The sequence below is a fragment of the Helicoverpa armigera genome, chromosome 26 (assembly GCF_030705265.1).
Source record: "Helicoverpa armigera isolate CAAS_96S chromosome 26, ASM3070526v1, whole genome shotgun sequence".
Lineage (NCBI taxonomy): Eukaryota > Metazoa > Arthropoda > Insecta > Lepidoptera > Noctuidae > Helicoverpa > Helicoverpa armigera.
The window spans coordinates 6,549,214-6,568,053 of record NC_087145.1 but is presented as its reverse complement, the minus strand read 5'-3'; the positions used below and the strand labels follow the sequence as shown (position 1 = coordinate 6,568,053).

The 18,840-nt window shown below is 35.5% G+C and overlaps 1 protein-coding gene across 9 annotated transcripts in view; it reads right to left on the bottom strand.

The window, feature by feature from the left end:
- The window catches only part of Pan (pangolin), a 120,513-nt gene that overhangs the window by 22,936 nt on the left and 78,737 nt on the right, over positions 1-18,840 (bottom strand). For 6 of the 9 annotated variants that reach the window (XM_021329470.3, XM_021329471.3, XM_021329469.3 and 3 more), the window contains exon 5: positions 2,869-2,907. The exons of the other annotated variants lie outside the window; for them this stretch is intronic. In XM_021329470.3, the coding sequence (XP_021185145.1) occupies positions 2,869-2,907 (39 nt within the window). The remainder of the gene's footprint in view (positions 1-2,868; positions 2,908-18,840) is intronic. 9 annotated transcript variants of the gene reach the window in all.

Sequence of the window (18,840 nt, the reverse complement as noted above, 5' to 3'; positions counted from 1 at the left end):
TAGAGGCCCATCTGTGATGGGTTTCAAAAAATTGGCTGTGATTTGAGCGCAGAACTAATACCTTTCAAAAGGTTGTTATATGATTAAAAAGTCGCGAAACTGTTCTCATTGGAGTTCACAAACATTGCTCCTGAACTCGTTAGAGACAGTAATTATTTTTCTTTTTCCTTCATCACCATCAATCAGCCTTTTTAGGGTCCTACTGCTGGGCACGCCTGTACCCTCTTATACTGAGAAGAATTGAGCGTTAACCACCTCGCTATATTTTCCTAACACTGTCTTAAATTCTGAAAAATCCAGGGCCCGTGGCCAACGTCAGATATCCATGAGATTATTTGGGTCCATAACGTCACGTACTTATGTTTTAAGGTCAAAGATCATGACGGCACACAACAAGACAGGTTGGCCGCTTATCATGAGATGAGCACTATATGACCTTAACGACCTTGGCCTTAGTTTGAAAACTTAAGGAACTTCAAGTTACTTCGTACTATATATGTGAAGTTAGTTTCGGCACCCGTGTTCCGTAGAAACTACTTCGCTCGCCTGGATAAAGAGTAGCCCATGGCTTCATCGATAAATGGTCTATCTGGCATTGAAATATTTTTTCAGTTTGGACGATCAGTAGTTCGAGAGAATACTGTAGTAGAATAAATAAAAGAAAAAAAAGTTTAACAAGACTTTTTCTTGGTAAATATATCTATCAGGTGGCATTAAATTACGAAGAAAGCTCAAATATTTAACTAACAGTTTTCTGTACTACTGTTTCATTAAGTTGGTTTACCACAATATAGACTTTTCCACTAACTAGGAAATTAATTATGTCCATAAAACCGACTAGAAAATTGTAAAAACGTCATGGCAGCGCAGATTCAATTTTCCACGTGTAATAAACAGGTTGGGTTAACCCTGCAGATGACGCGGGCCCCGCGGCGCCACTTCAAAGGAAATATAAATGTATGCATTGTTTAGCGAAAATTCACCCGCGGGGTCTTTCAGACCTTACACCGGTATCGTGAGGGTTGAAAGTGTATTTAATGTATTTTTACCTGAGTGTAAGTCCCAATGCTTTTAAGTATTAAGTATGTTGCAGAAAATTCGTAGCGGTATTGGCTTGGAATAGCAATAAAATATTTTATGCAATTTCGTTGGAAAAGCGTTTGCTGTAAGTACTAACAATGATATTGTATTGGTTGGTGTTTACATAATTTTATGTAGCGTGAAAGTTTACATAATGGAGTCGAATCTAAGATCTCCTAAAGATATCTGTAGCTTCCCTTTCTCAAAGGAAAAAACGGGACCCTATAACTATTTCTTTAAATTAATGTTTTCATATATAAAAAAAAAACATCATCCTCCGAACCTTTTCCCAATCATGTTGGGGTCGGCTTCCAGTCTAACCGGATACATATATAAAAAAAAAACATCGACAAAATTAAAAAAAATTACATCAAAAGTCCAACTACATAATAGTACCACCGTCAAACTGACGTGATCGCTTCATAATTCTTAATGCATAAACTGAAGGTTGTCAGTAATGAGTGGGGCATCGTATCATTACGCTAAGCACGCTCGTCACCGACAGACCGATAAGCAGGTCTGATCAGACCGATCAGAATTGACAGGTGAACTGTGCAATTTGAATATCAGCGATTTTATTGTTGCAATTTTATATGTCAGTGCTGGTTTTCAAGTGATTAGTAACTTAAGTGTAGCTTGTAGTGAATATGGAATTATTTAATTGATTGAATAAGCGTATTGATATTTTATTTATTTTTTCAAGATTTTTTTTTATATATATACAAATATATCACACGGCAGGGTCTGAATAAAAAAAATGGTATTAGGTTAAAAAAAATGAGTTTCGTAATCCAAAAAACACACCTAATTCGAAAAAAAAACCCTGTGAACAAAAAAAAATACAAGCGTAACGTCAAATCGAACCAAAACCGCCCAGTTTAAATGGAAATAAACAAAATTATATTGCCTTCAGACATGAGCGAACATCAAAAGGAAAAAGTAATGCGCAGAGCCGTCGGTTGACGTCGTCATTTCCCTGTAAAATATTAACGTGGGGTCGCCGGGACCGCGCCCTGTCATTTCAGGGTTAATACTGGTTAATACCGGTATTCTCTTTATACTATACGATTGTATGAAATTATCCGTCTTAACGAGTCCGTTTTCTTTCCGATTCGCGGGTATTTTTATAATATTCTTTTTCCTATTCATTTTGTAGTAAATTGCCGAGTTGGTTCTAGTTGTTTGAAGACAATATGTTTTCTTGTTATTGTAGTTTTATGATTACAAGGCTCCTTTAAAACACATAATTATTTTTATGTGTATTTATGCTTCTACGAGCTACGGCTACGAACTCCAAGAATTTGGTTTAGTATTCAAGAGTTACAAATCACAAGTCTATTAAAATATTTTTCATGAGACTGCACAATAAATATTGCAGAAATTATCATGGTGTATCAAGATAGCTAGTTGATGAATTTAAGCTAAGAGACGCCATTCGAACCTACTTTACTCGGTTAATACCATACTACTATACACCCTTTATTTTCTACTATACTCGTGTCACTCAGTCTTAAACAGGCATTAACACAAAATTCAAATTTCCCTGACATAATTCTAACAGCTAAACACTTAGCTTCATCATCACCCATTTATCTAACTACCTTCCCATAAACCACCATAGCTTCTCAGTATGAATCACGAGTTTCCCACGTCAGTTTCACCATAAACGATCTCCCATACACCATAGTATGGCGTAGCATACATAACTGAGACGCAGTAAGTCTATTTTAATTACAAGCATCGATATCGGCAGATCCCCGTCTTGCCTACTCGGGAGCTGGGCTGTACCTGTAGTGATGGGACACGGTCGATGCCGCTGTCGATAAACTGTTGAATAAAGAAAAGGACGTGTTATTTAGGTCGCCTTTGGAACGTACTACGTAACTACAAATTACAGACATTTATTGGTAGCGAGCTATGTAATAAAAATTGAGACGGTTTATAGGATAGAATACGAATATGGAAATTCATTTACATATTCACATAATAAGTATAAACCTTGTCAAACAGTCAAGGTGAAACAAAAGTTATCTCTTAAAACTCAAGTCCATCTATGAATTCCGATCAATAGAGCTTATTATAAAGCCATATAAGTAAACATTATTATAATATCGATATTATTATAATTTATGTGAGAACATTCAAAACTGTGATTCACAACGTAAAAATAAAATATTAAAATCGTAATCTTAAAACACAAATTCTAAAATCTCATAATAGCCGCATTAGTCATTCATTACTAAGTCAATCAATCAGTACATCGGAACATCGATAAGTAGCGTCCCATCACTACTTCTAACACAAACAAGACTGGATAACGAGGTGAAATATTCACGTAGTAAGCGTTGTAATCAGCTGACGGCTGTCTCGCTCGCACCCGTGCACCCTAACGCCACCTACCGGCCCCGGGAAAAAGACAGCACGCGACCGCGGCACCTACAAAGGGGTCGCGTTCTCTTTGATCTTGCCGACGCGCGTGCGTACGACGTTACGTATGTGTGTGTGTATGCAGATGAGGACGGCACCGAGAATTTGATAATTGCAAAGATTTATGTTGTTTCCTCAATATGACGTTTTGCGCATTAGTTAATTAATTTGATTTCTATTTTTGGTGGTTTTCTTACGAGATGTTTCTTATTGGAGATTGAGTATTGATTTTAATATTAGACTGATGATAATTTTGGACATCCAAAAGTGAAGGTTAATTTTTGATTTTAAGGCAAATTCTACTTGAATAGATAACTAAAGAAATGAGATGTTGATATATTATGAAGGAAGTAAACACAGATGACCTCTGATATACTTATGGAACAAAATGACGTAATTTGTTACAATCATTGTATTAAGTCAGCACGGTACTTAGGTTTGCTTTACTCAGAAATGCCTATATATGTACAGTTATCTAGTTTAAAGAGATAGTGTAGTTAGTACTTGCAATAAACTAGGATACTAATACCATATGGCTATCTAAATTAGTTTATTTTACTTTGTAGGTGTTCCCTTAGATTTCAATACTTAAGAGGCTTAATATTTTCAGGGTAAAAAGTTCACTCAGGTGTTATCCTATTTTTTAAGTGTTTATGTTTGTACATTTTTTAAGGAGCTGATTCTCATGTACTCATCTATCATTATACTTCATGATATATGATTTAAACTTTCCAACCACGCAAGATTAAGTACATACATGTAATGTACAGACAACTTTACAAATTGGAACACTGAACACAGCAAAAAGGTATAACAATAAATAATGATTTAACAAGTATAATAATTAGCATAGTGCCACAATAAAACGTATGGCCGTTTGATGAATAGATAATATTAGTAGATAACATATACTTGAACCAGTGAACAGGGTTAATTTATTGGTTGTTTATGAATAGAATTCTATATGGAATATGCATGGATACCAAGTGGGAGGTAGTTTTACATTTGTGATTAAATGTGCGTATACTTATCTTTAACTGATTTTATAAATTACTAGCCGTTTTCCCGCGGTTTCACCCGCGTCCCGTTGTAATTACTGCCCGTACCGGGATAAAATATAGCCTATGTTACTCGCAGATAATATAGCTTTCTAATGGTGAAAGAATATTTAAAATCGGTCCAGTAGTTTTTGAGTTTATCCATTACAACCAAACAAACAAACAAACAAAGTTTTCCTCTTTATAATATTAGTATAGACAAATTGAATTTACTTGCTTGCGGTTTCATGTCAAAATCGCTGGACCGTTTTACATGCAATTTGGGTTTAGTAACATTCTTACCACTCTGGACATGGTAAAAGAGGCTTCTCTCAGTAGTGTTGATAATTTTATTCTGAAAATTCGGTACAGTATTGTCAACGTAACTGTGTAGTGGAGGTCAGATAGGCAGTCGCTCTTTGTAAATACTGGCATTCAGCTGCATTCGGTTACACCGAAAACCAACCCCCAAATAGTTGAGAAAAACTAGGCTTGGAAACTCACAGTACAGTTTAGATATAACACAAGTGAATAATGATATTGCAAGCCGAAAATCCCTTTATATTTCTTAATTATAATCTACTCAGAACCTCATTAAAACCTCGTTTATTTACTCGACAAATAACAAGATGTCAGATTCAAAAGGTGTAATATTACACCACATTGCCACAGGTGTAATGAGTGTCGGTACGATGGATTAACTGATAACGAGCGATAACGGATGATAACCGGTGATAACGGGTAATCCGTTAGGAGTTGGAGTGCCACTCTTGCGCATATCGATGTTATTAAATACGTGTGGGTCACTATAATTGTGCTGTCATGATGATTATCGTGTTCTAGAGTAATAAGTGGCAAGAATTTTAAAGAAAATGTGAAGCTACCTTCTGTATTACAGAGATCCAGAAACTATTTACATATATAGATTCTTGTGAGGATCTAATGAAAAATTTTGCGAAAAAATTTGCAATAACTGTATCCCGGAATTTTATAAGTAACAAGAGCTAGCCCATATAGACATCAGAAAGGCAAAACAATATACACTACAAGGCTAGAAACCTTTGACATGCCTCCTCAATCAAAAAGCTCTGTTCTCCAATTTAATTAAAACCGTTCGATGACACGACATTCCGTTACGCGGAACGTAAAAGCATATCTTTCGAACAAACCCTTTCATAACTCCGTACTCCGTATATCTACCAATACTGGAAGCTCGATAACAAAGCTCAGATTTTCGCCGAAACGTGTCAAAATCAACGGTAAAAGAATCGCAGGCGCTGCACCAACGCAATTTCGTCCGAAAACTAAAAGAAAAACGCGAAAAATTCCTAAAGGCCCCGATTTCCCTGTCCATTGTCGTTTCTATGTATATAGATTTTTTTTTTCATCTTATTTAACGCTTTGTCGGCGGGCCCTTTGAAGTCTCCCCCCTCTACAGGGTGTTACAAATTGCGTCACGTTCGCATTGTATAAAGTAAACACGATTCGCTTACTAGTGTTACTCGTTAGTTAAATAAATAAGTTATTTTGAGTTGAACGTCATTTTCAGCTGAAAGTTCAAACGTTTAGTCTTGCTGTGAATAAGTTATTCTCTTACTTGACTTCCAATTTTCGTATATAAAGGTGTCTAAAAAGAATGCCAAGTGACAACGTATTGTATGTAACTTAAACATCTTACCTAAATAAAACACCATCTACTACGCTACATACATAAACCTGAAGGAATAATTGATTGTTTACATTATACGAACTACGAGTGTAAAGAACAATACAGCTTCTATTCTAGAAAACTTCAATAAGCATCCGACATGTGACAGAACTCGGTAAATATACTAATTTGTTGGATGACTGACTCAAAATAACGACGGGATTTTTCCTTTGTACAAGCATTGAAGCAAAAGAAAAATAATAAGATAGTTATATGTAAGACTTTGAAATCATTTATAATATAGTAATTGCATACGATAGATTCTTTACTAATGTTATTAACGCGAAAGCAACTTCTCTATCTGTCCGGCTTCCATGAAAAATCATCTCAACTGATTCAAATATTTGGTGCATACGAGTAGGTAATCTAGGCCCGCGCCCTGATAGAAACAGCTTGATAGAGATAGATGAACTACTATACTACCAAATTCATAAATTCTAATGACTAACAGCCCAGTTACAGCAATTGTTTTCACCGACACAAAATTCTTCATGTCCTATTGTTCCTATACCGTTTACTACTGTTAACTTTATGGTAAATACGTCACCTAACTTGAGTGTATCACTTAAATCTATCATGATTAAGTTAAACATGGTTTTGAGAAGGTTTGTAACAAGACCCTGCACCATATAAGGGACAAAGGGTCAGGTGAGCGGTGTGACTCAGATATCAGAAGCGAATATGGTAGTCATATCAGGATATTATTCTGCTTGCTGTCTAAATTGGCATAGGATTGACTTGAATTGTATAATATCATTTTTCCTAAGACACTGCATATTGAATCGTACGCTAGCTTTAGTGTTAAGGTTGCCACCAGATCAAATTATGTATATGCAAAATCAGTTTCGTATATTCTTGAAACTAGAGAAAGACATGGTTGTGTGTGTTAACAGAACTAATGAAAAAGCTTTGTCACCATAGATCAAAATGCAAATGAAGATTGCATTTTAATCTTAACGAGTTGAAGCTCTGTCTAAACCTTTTGATAACCCTAATGAATTATATTTTGGGTTCCAAAACCAATAAATTGTATTGAAAGAGATAAGTCACCATAGAGGCGACACTGACTTAATAGTTGTTTAGTTAATCTATTTAATTTATAAACTGTGGAAGGTAGATTTGACAAACCAAAACAAAATGCTCAAAAAACCTACAAAACAGTACTCGATATTAGATAAGATGGTGCAAGATAATAAATAATAAGATAAAGAACAAAGTATATTAAAGTTATTATAGATCAAGGCGGAGTAATTCTCGTCCATTCGATCGTTGCTAATGTATCAAATTTAATGGCGGCTACAGAAGAAGTCACAAGGATAATATATGCAAATAAATCAACATTTCCCCCGCGACGCCCACAATAAGTTTCAAATAAATGCGATTATTAGTGAGTTTAAAAATAAGCAATTCATAAACCATTAGCGATTGAGTAGTTCTTTTGAATAATACCATCTTTTTCTCTAACTAAATAAATAATTTGCTGAGTAAATAAATATGGGTTAATAGCTCTGTATGGCGAATGTATTCAACGTTATCTTGATAAAATCGACTTACCCATTTTCATGAAAGTCACATACACTATATTCTTAAGGATATAAGAAAAAAAACATTCATTTATATGCGCTCAATATCTATTTTGTATCTTCAAAAAACTATAAGGGTCTAAGAAATAGTCATCCATATCAAAATTGATGAATTAAACCTAAATGCACTCTGTCTAGCTTAAGATTGCCACCCAAGTTCTCAGTAGTGAATCAAAGACGTGCTTGTTGTCATTAGGCCAGTGAGACAAGAGACGACCCAAACTTAGCCCTGCTTAAAATGCAACATACATCACAATATAATAAAACTGAAGTGCCTATTGTATGTAGTTTAATATTTAAATATAATTCATGGTCGTGGTCGTGGAAATAAATTAAAAAAGAGCTGGTTTCCGTCGAAACCGAGTGAATTATTACTCCTCTTATAATGAACTTAAGCTTTTACGATTCCCTGTTTTAAATTAAAAATCGTATTATCGGTCAAAAGAGGTTGACATCCAACTTTGTCTTTTTCTTTCAAGTGAGTTTTATTGTAAACTAAAATTATTTATGAACTGAATGGTGGAATTGTATTAATTGGATGGACGTTGTGTCTCTTTGTCACATATCTAACATAAATCTAGAGCGTCGGTCTTCAAAGCAAATTTTTAAATATGCATAAAAATGTCAAACTATGTAATTGATGAGGCACTGCTACGCAGCATGGAATGTGTTTCAACGAATGATAAACGCACAAATGATGCTGAAACCATTTGTAAAAATAAAATGTGAAGACAGAACCCATCGGTATTAGTTTTGATCAATTTCTCTAGACTACTAAGAAATGAGAAGAATATTAAACAGTTTTATGGCGTAGACAGACACTTTGTTGAAGATTGTAATAAAGTTATAGAAGATCAAAGTTTTCCTAATTATAATAAGGATAAAATCAGCCACGATATAGACAACGAAACCAAAATAGAAGTACACTTATTTAATGATCATTTGTTTGCTAAAGAGAATCGATTTATGTGTATTAAATAACGAAAATTGAGCAATATGTCCCAGTTAGTAAAAGTTGAAAGTTAAAATGGTTCTGGAGAACAAAGTCTCGTTTGAGACGAGAAGACGAGACGAGATAACGACCTCTCGGTTTTATAGGCGCATCATAAAAACAGAAATCCAGCCGTTTCTTTTAGTAACTGCTGAAGATTAATTTTATAGATGATGGAGGCCACAGTAAAGAAATTCAAGTGTTTTTTTATTACGGATCAGTTTTTAATAGTTCTTCAAATAAGAGATGTGTGATTGCAGAAAGATTCATCAAACGCTATTGACAGTGTTGATATTGTCTTTAGTAACAACAGATTGTAACTGACTGTGATTTTAACTGTTCAAATTCTTTTAATGCTTTTCCAGTAATCGTCATTCACAACTTCATTATCAATAAATGTATACTAACATAAAGCTGTACTTCCATAGTAATATAAAGTACGGGATCCCACAAGGAGCAAAACTCGGGCCACTTGCATTCTAATTCTAAAAAGTCTCCCGAATAAATTAAAATCGTTGTAACCTTGTTGTTTCGACCTCAACCGCCCGCTTAATTTACTAATTGGTCATTATTCTTCAACGTAACGACCCAATTAGGTCCAATCAATCCCTGATATAGCATTAACATTGTCGGTGTATAATATATTAAACTATATGACAGTACTACGGTATTTATGATTGTACAAGTTAATGGAACTACGAAGGCCATAAAGTGGTCGAATGGGAAATGATTTTATTGCATCGATAAGAGAAATTAATAATATTAAAGTCTGTTAGTAGATATGAGAAAATGGACGATGATATTGTAATTGTTTCTTCTTAAGATATTAACAGATCGTTAAATGATATTGATTACATAATGAATTGCGGAATACCAAATTCATTGTATCCAGTCTCTTAGTTAAAATTATCAACATAACTATACATATATCTACCTACTTCTCTTTATTCTAACTCTCCTACTACGGGTCTGCTGGAAGAGATTTCGATTTAGAAATAAGCAGTACCTTTGTACTATTTCTATACTATGTCTATTTCTTTTTTATATGTTCACTGTGTACATAAATTGTTAAATAAATAAATAAATATATCCAACTTTTAACATGATACCGTTAAACTTTGCACAAACAATTGACGAACTATCAATCTTTGCCTATACCCTTTTGCATTAGAAATGGAAATCCCATCGATACATAGAATTCTGAGCACACTGCTCACTGCCCACCCCGAAATGGCGATATGATAATAAAACGCGGGCTGCGCGCGCGTCAACACCGGTATAAATCTCTTCTTTCACGACCATACTGTTTTCTGGCGGTTTTGACTTAATCATCTCATAGACAGGGAACGTGTTAGAAATTATGAATTAATATCTGTATTTTTTTGGGTTTTTTCACGATATTATTTTTGAATATAAAAAAGAACAGAAATATACAGGCGTAAATAAATAATTTTATTTTAATATTTTAGTACAACAACATGCAATTCTAAGCGATAAATTTTAAAACTAACACAAAGTTCGGAATATAAATCGTCAAAATGAATATGCGAGAACATTTTTTCAGTGTAAAAAGTGATGGACTATATCATTCGTATTTTCTATTCCGATACGCAGTGTTAGCATGGAAATTGAGAATTTTAGATAACATTGTTTTTTGTACTGGACAATTTCATTTTTGTGTCATACCGATAGCTTGTTGACGTAACACCAAAATATTCAAAATGTTACACATTTCAGTTTCAATTTAAAAAAAGCTTTTTCTCTCTATCCATTAGTTAAAACTGTGTGAATAAAAACGTTTGTATAATAGGAATTATTTTATTTGTTCAAATATTTTCTTGTGTTACTTTAAATTTGTGTAATTTAAAGTTATGCTCACACTTACAAATTACAAAGATAATGTATTTAGACATAACCTTATGTCTCATTTGAGCGAACACATCCAATTTTCATCAAATTATTTCTTTCACCGCACAATATCTGTCATCAAAGAAAACGTATGAAAAATTCCAATTCTACGAGACGCGTAAGTCTATGGTGCGCGTATTTCGGACTACTTTGATCTCGCCGCCGGCTTTAATGAGGCGGGGCATATAAACGGTAACTAGTTAGAATTGTTCCTAGCCCAGTGTCCAACGCTAGTGGAATAACGATTTGTTAACTTTTCACATAGTGCTGTTTTAAATTTTCTCACTAAATTGTTTACGGGACGGTAATGGGTAGCCGCGAAACTCTTTGTTTATTATGCGTTCTGTATTGCTGTTTAAAAGGCTGCCTCGTTTTTACGTTAGTTTTGGGAATTTGGATCGTGGTATTGCTCTGTTCTACAGAATATTTAATATGATTGATAAGTCGTCTTACATTATGTTTAGTTTAAACGAGAAAATCAAGTCTAAAGGGTTGACCCTATGCAATATCGACGGCAGTGACAAAAATATACAGTTCTAAATCACAACCGCAAAACCTTTCCACTTGTAATTCAGGCCAACCCAATTCAGGTACGCACTATCAAAATTCAAATAAAAGTCGAGAAACGAACACCCGCAGAAATACAAAAATAAACCGCACTACATCGCTGGACCGTTGCATTTTTCGAAAAAAAAAATAGAAATGGAACGCGACTTTTCATTTTGTTGCGCGGTAAAAAGCGAACAATAGGCGGGAAAATTGCGCGTCACTCTGGCGTTCCAATTTGTCAAACGGGTGCCGCAAGATGGCGGCAGCGGATGCGCGGAAACATGGCGGCATCCGGCGGCGTTTAATTAAAAATGCGTCTCACTTGAAGCTTGCGATACGCCCGGGGAGGACGTGTGCTCTGCAGTTTTTTATTTCGCAATAATTAGGTCAAACACAACAGAACAATAGGAGAAAATCTAAATTACTCTTCTCTAACAATCATTTTCCTAAATAGTATCTGTAGCCAGAAATATCCAAAGTAACCCAGAAAAGTCGAATCAAATCCGTTCTATTGTTTAAGGAAACAATAACGCTGTTCTCCCAGAAAGCCTAATGGGCCAAAAATTCCGGATTTGAAACGGAAATGAGGGTAAAGTAATGGCGACATTGACGGAAGTCGACCAGGGGTCAGATCTCCTTGGAACACGGCAAATAAAGTAAGGAAGCTGAGGGAAAACTGGGAAAAGCTGAAATGAACCTAATACTGCAAGGTTTTAAGGTCTCATTTTGTTTGTAGCACAATTGTTTATATAAAACATAGGTGTTGAAGCGAGATATTGGTTCTTTAGATAGCCAAGGGTCAAGACGTCGGTGTCTTATTAGATTTTATGAGAAAGCATGTATCAGTTTGATAGATTATTATTTACAGTTCCAAGTAATTATTGCCGTTTGACTCGTGTATCTATTTCTCGCTGATACCAGAGAGATAACGTTGCATTGATGAACTTTAACGTATAATTGAAGCAACAAAACTAACTTAAAGTAGGCAAATAAAAAAAAGACCATTACATCAACAACAAATCCGCATATCGTAATCACTTGACCCCAAAAATGGCGAATTAATAAACCAAAATGTCCCATGGTACATCCCGTTCCCGAGTCACCGATCCCCATGAAATCTCACAATAGCCAAGTGGATGTCATGGAACGACAACACCAAGTGGGCACAATAGGGAATAATAGAAACTACCCCCGTATTAAAAAACAAGTGGAGAATCACACAATGGGGATCGAACCTGGGCCCTCCACTCGACAGGGCTGTTCGTGACCAGAATTTGGAATTTTTATTTATTTGTTCGCCTGTTGACTTGGTGTTTTTTGTTTTCGAATGGAATTTTAATTTGATATTTGTTTTATGGAGACATTTATGGGACTATGCATTTGATGGGTAAATTAAAACAAACTGGTTTGTTTTTTCCCAGAACTCAGGACTACATTTAAGTTGAAGGATTTTGAAGAAATCAACTAAGCCGCCATGTTTGAGAAAATAGTAAAACACAGTGAAACCGTTTTATAGGACCATTTACTATGACTTCAATTATAACTACAAATAATCAAAATCCAGTTGTAGGCAAAGAGTATACTTATTATTACTTATATCTCTCTATAACACAACCACAAAATAATGTAGTTAAACAAAACTAAGCAAATATAATCACAGATTAGCAACAGTGGCAGCCCTACCACAAAACCGCGTCCCTAAGCATTGAGTGTAGTGTATCAATAATACTTGCGATTTGTTTGAATTTGGTCTTATTAATTAACTACATAAAGTACGAGTGTTGCACTACAGCTACCCTCATTTTGATTTACAAATAGATTTTTTGCTTTGCGCCCTAGCTTTCAGCAATAGGGTAGGTTCAATCAGGTAAGCATCAAGAGTATTTGAAAGGTAATCATGTATTTTTTTGCTCTTTCACGCTAAAGCTACAAATGAAACTATAAGAAATGTAGCAGATGCGTACATCAGTATATCATAGATTCTACTTTTTATCCATGTATGTGTAGATAGTAATTCAGTTGGGACGCGGGTGGAAAATACAGGTCGAAGCTAATGTTCAAATATATGTAGGTTTTTTTTTAATATCTGAAGATTAGTTTAAACCCTGTATTATTCTAACGAAGAGCTATATTTTATTAAGGAAATACTAGCCGTCTAAACCAAAATCAATGGCTAAATATAAGCTTTTGTTCTTCATGAATGGGGTTCTAGTTTGAGCCTCCAATCCCATGCAATGTTCGATCTACGTCGTACTAAGCAATATGTAGGTAAGCGTCTGTTCGCATTTCTGTCTACCCTCCGTTTGGGCTTTGTAAGAGAATTCTGGTATATTCCTGTGCTGATCAAAATGGTTTCAATCTATGCCCTCTTTACCAGGTATCTGCAGTTCCCCCTATTACTGTGTTAGTTATGATTTTTATTTATCTATTGGTTTTAAAATGAAGGTTAGAAACAATTATACGATTTAATATTTTATTCAGATGTAACAGAATCGCAGAAGCAAAGTGACATGATTAAAATAATCCCCAGACACATCAACCACAAAAAAAACTGAAAATACCCCCAAACCCTAAAAAAAAAACATTATTGGCCTTACTACAAAAACTTTAACCCCTGTTTTACACTTGTCTTATAAAAGGACAATGGGCGATTCCGGTCCAAATGTCCACCACGAACGAGACCTATATGGCTAGATAGCCCGTTAAATATAGAACATTTTTTGTTATGAAAGTAAAAAAAAATATAATGCCAGAAAAAAGTTATAGCAAAATCAAATAAAACATTTTATAGATTTAATCAATTTCATTTTTTCAATTACTTTTCGTGATGTTCGATTTTCGTACTTTCTGTGACTTCTGACAAAATAGAATGGTTCATATTAGAGAGAAGACACTACCAGTTACATCGAACTTTCTTTCTTAGATCCAGGCACCGCTGAGTATATTCAAGTACTTCTGGCGCCTCAATTGGTTAGTGATTCGTACATCCATCGGGCAAAAACTGGGTTGTTTATATGCAAATGTGTCTTACTCATCTTAGTTTTAGATAAAGTTCGGAAATGGAAGTGGAATAAAATAAAAAATAATAATGATAACATACAAAAAGTACCGAAAATTAAGAATACATTTTTGGCTATAACTTTTTTTTGGCATTGTTTTTTTTTTTACTTTCTTAGTAAAAGTTACTCTAAATTAAGTGGACTATTTAATTATATAGGTCTCGTTCGTGGTGGACATTTGGACCAAACTTCATACATTCTTGCCCAATCTCCTTTGGCTGCAAAATGAACCATATGTCAACGTCATAATTTGACATTTTTTTAGACAAGGCATAAACTGACGTTTAAAAGTTTTTGTGGTAAGACGGTATTACTTTATAATAAAGCTGCAGTTCACCTCATTAACCATAAGGACTGCACGCTACGATTACAATAATTCTTCTAACCGGCTCGTCCAATTACGATATAACCACCAATTAGAGACGTGTTGGCGCCCAACGTGGGGCCGCGCGTGATATTGAATATGTCGCCCTAATTATCGTAGATTGAGGCTAAATTGAGACGCGTTAAGACATTATGCTAATTGGTGTATTATGTAACTAGATATAAAAAGATTGAGGTACTTTTTCTTACTTAGGTATCATCCTCAGAGCCTTTTTCCCAACTATGCTGTGATCAGCTTCCAGTCTAACAGGATGTAGCGATGTGAGTACCAGAGCCTTACACTTTTTACGTTTTCTTACTTAGGTATTTCGAAGTAAACTGTCCTAAAATGACACAGGTCGCAAAAGTAGCCGATAGTTTTTCGTATCTACCATTTCCAAGTTAAAATACTGAAAAAACACTTTAAAGGAAATTGCTTTTAAATATTAGAGCGTCCTCATTGAATGCAAACTTAGTACAAATGAGACATATCAATATTCATAGCTGTGATGGACACGTGCCGAAAGGGAGGGTAGTTCAATGTCTCTCTTAGTCCCGTACTTTTTAATTTAGAAATAGGAAGTCTCGTTGTGGTTGAGACTTTTTCATGTTCTTATAGGAGGGAAGAAATATGTGGAGTAGAATTCTGTGATATTATAAAAATATGATATTGCGATATACTATAGGTACTTCCTAACAGGTAAAAAAAAACATGAATCGCTACACCCCATGCCAAAAAAAAGGCCTGTCAAAATTGTGATTACGCAAATTGTCACAAGCAGCGCGCGGGTTTAAGGTTAACACACACTGATCCGTTTCCCAAATACATAGTGCCACCGCAATGAACAAACGCGGTCGTCAACAGCGCGCCTGAGGCCAGGGGGGAGGGGGGCGAGCGACAGGGGAGGGGGTGCGGTCGGGATCCCTTTGAAGTTGCCGCCGCCGGCGTCTGTAAGCGAAAGCTGGGTAACCGACGCTTAGCTTTGTTTTCTAGTTAAATGATAGACGTTTAGAAATTACTACTGTTCGAGACATCTTAATTTGCCAGCCCTGATCTGAAATTTTTGCAAACTAAATTAGTTTTTAACTTAATTTTCGAAAAAGCAATTTAGTCGACAAAAGTGTTCCGCTAGGGTGTCCAGGTGAGCGAGGGATTTGGGACGGTCCGGCCAATCGCGCCCTTTGACATGCTAATGCACACCTAATATTTTGAATGTTTTTCTACTAAACACTGTTGACACAGTTGTGCACGGAGTTTGTTGGAGCTTGGAATTAAAAAATACTTTCAAAAATGTTTTCTATATTCTCGACGTAGCACATTTGTGTACTTGCTTGTTTAAATACTTAACAGGGACATGCTGTTACATAATTTATGAATCTGAGTAAATTTTGTCTTAAAATCCTTACTTGCATTTATAAGATTTAGATACCTTTATAAACTACAGATTTATTTAGGTGTAAAGGTTAAAAAAACTTGTATGTACGACCCTAAACCAATTAGAAAAAATATTTTTCGAAAAAAACTTTTCCAAAACTCGTTCCCAGTTCCGCAACCCAATAAATTCGTCCCAACACGGTGTGTTATTGGAAAACGTCCTTCCATTCCTGAGGGTCACGTTATAATTCGCCCGTTTCCCCTCGCAGTATAAATAAAACATCGAGGCGACCGCGTCATGTGAAACGACGTATTGCGACTTACGACATTATGACATTATCTGCCAATTTGCATTTCACTAATCTATTCAAAGCAACGTTTTTCTTTGATGTCTTACTCCATTCTGACGGTTAACCTTTGACCCGTTTGATATTTTTATTACAAACGGTATATGAAACTATCTTGATAAGATATTTCTGTACAAATTTTAATAAAAGATACAACACAAAAATGATATTAAACGCTGGAAATGTTTCCAACGGTTTTCGCTATTCAATAACGGAACCTAACACATTAACACTTGTTTTATTGCAATTACGTTATAAAACGAGACGTAACAAGAAAATTGCGATGTAAAACAAGCCTAGTAAACGTGGGCGGTGTAAAAATGCCAAGAAACACAAAACACTCAGATTTTAACGAGTATCTGGATAGCTAGAAGTTGTCATATCCTGTAGAACGAGATATAAGAGTCTCCGCCTACAAAAACTGCGCCCAGCATTAGCAATTTGATTACATGGCCGAGATTGCACAGACTCGGCCGCTGTGGGCGAGAGACCGTCACGTGTGGTGGACGCGAGAAGCATCGCAATGCGGACACATTATCCGCTACATGTCTCTTTATAGCCGGACTTGTGGTCACTCTACTCACAATTACGTTGCATGTTTCTAAGTCGATACGTACCTGTAACAAACAAATAAACAACTCGTCAGTTATAGTAACTCGTCAATTGAAAATTATTTTGTTTTCCTTATACGATTTTTTAAACAACAAAAAATGCTTTTTTTTAATCAGACATCTGCAAGGCACATAACAATCGATGTCATGCTTACCAAAATCAGTATCATAATCGTGAATATGCATTGAAAGGAAAATATTTACAACCAAAAGTATAATCGATACAAAAAATGTTCCGATTACTGTCACAATTTTACAAAAAATTCTGTCACAATATATTTTTTTTTTCTGTCCAGCTATTTTGGAATAATCTGTGTTTATTGAAATAAGATATTAAAGTTACTGCTTGAACAGTTATCCAACAGAGTACTAAAAAGGATTTAATGTATTTAATTCAATAAAATAGATTGCAACCGAGTGCTTTCACTTTTATAGTATTACGAAGCTGTTGTAAATATTTTTCATAAATACAGATTTAAGCAAAAATATTTACAGTATTTTAATGCCAATTATTTTGGTCACACCGCTGCACTGTGTCTCGAGTGACATGGTCCGCCCAACCGCGCGGTCGTGCGTTGTTCGTGTAGAAGGTTTGAGCTGGTTTCATAGAATCTATTATATGAGCCCCGGTTCACGAAGCGCTAAGATTTACTCATTAATTTTCTCATTTTTTTTTCTACTCAACTTCAATAAAAAATCCAGTCAGAAGACGTTTAAGTACGGCAGCCCCGGATCTAGGGGGGGGCAAGCCGGGGCCCATGCCCCGGGCGGCAAATTCAGGGGGCGGCAAAATCAAGCGGCTGCCAAATTCACACTTCACAGACCAATGGACTACTCATCATTTATTTAACTTTGACCACGGAATAAATAATAGAACAAGTACAGCAATTTCATGGCCATATCAACTTGACCGATACCCTGAGCGCAGAGTGAGACATGCTGCATGACTGCAAAATTTATTATTCACGAGGCGAAGTTTAATCAAACTAAAACTGATTATTATTTGCGATCATCTAGGAGCCAGAAACGCTTACCTATCGCATATTTATTTTTATTTTAAATCCTACGTCACAGATTTCTATAATAGTTACCTACAGGGCTGTCTTAACCTATAGTGCAGCGTGTGCGAAAAACCCGGGCGCCTCGGTCTCCGGGGCGCCGCGGGACGCCCCACCACCAGGAAATTTCGATGAAATTACACCCTTTTGATAAGGAAGTTTCACATTGTATCATGATACTGACAAGCAAAGTTTCTAAAAAAGTCGCCTTCGCTTTGTTTGATTGATCTTTTTGATTATTTTTCACTTTTAACATCCACCAACTATGCAAGTGAAAAAATTCTCGCTCGCTACGCTCGCGGCTAAGTGACAATGTATGCCGATTTTTCTGACTGTTTATTACTTTTATTGACGCACCGAATCAACGAACACAAACGGCACTCGCTCTAATCACGGTTTCTTTTTATTTGTACTTACATAATTCCCAGTTTAATTTGTGAGTCATCAAACAAATAATTTAAAAAAGTTCGCGCTCGCTATGCTCGCGGCTACTTGTTGCTTTACAATGTAGGTACTTAATCATCAGGTACTTTTTGTAGTAGGCTCAAAAAATTTCGCGCTCGCTTCGCTCGCGCTATATTATATATCGGTTGCCTTCGTAACTACATTCATAAGTCGAATGTAGCAAAAAAAAATTTTTACGGAGTAATCAAAAACAAAAAAGTTTGCGCTTCCGACTGCTTGTTACTTTACAGCGCTTTTTAAAACTTATTAACTTCTTGTGTCTCAAAATTGAAAAATTTT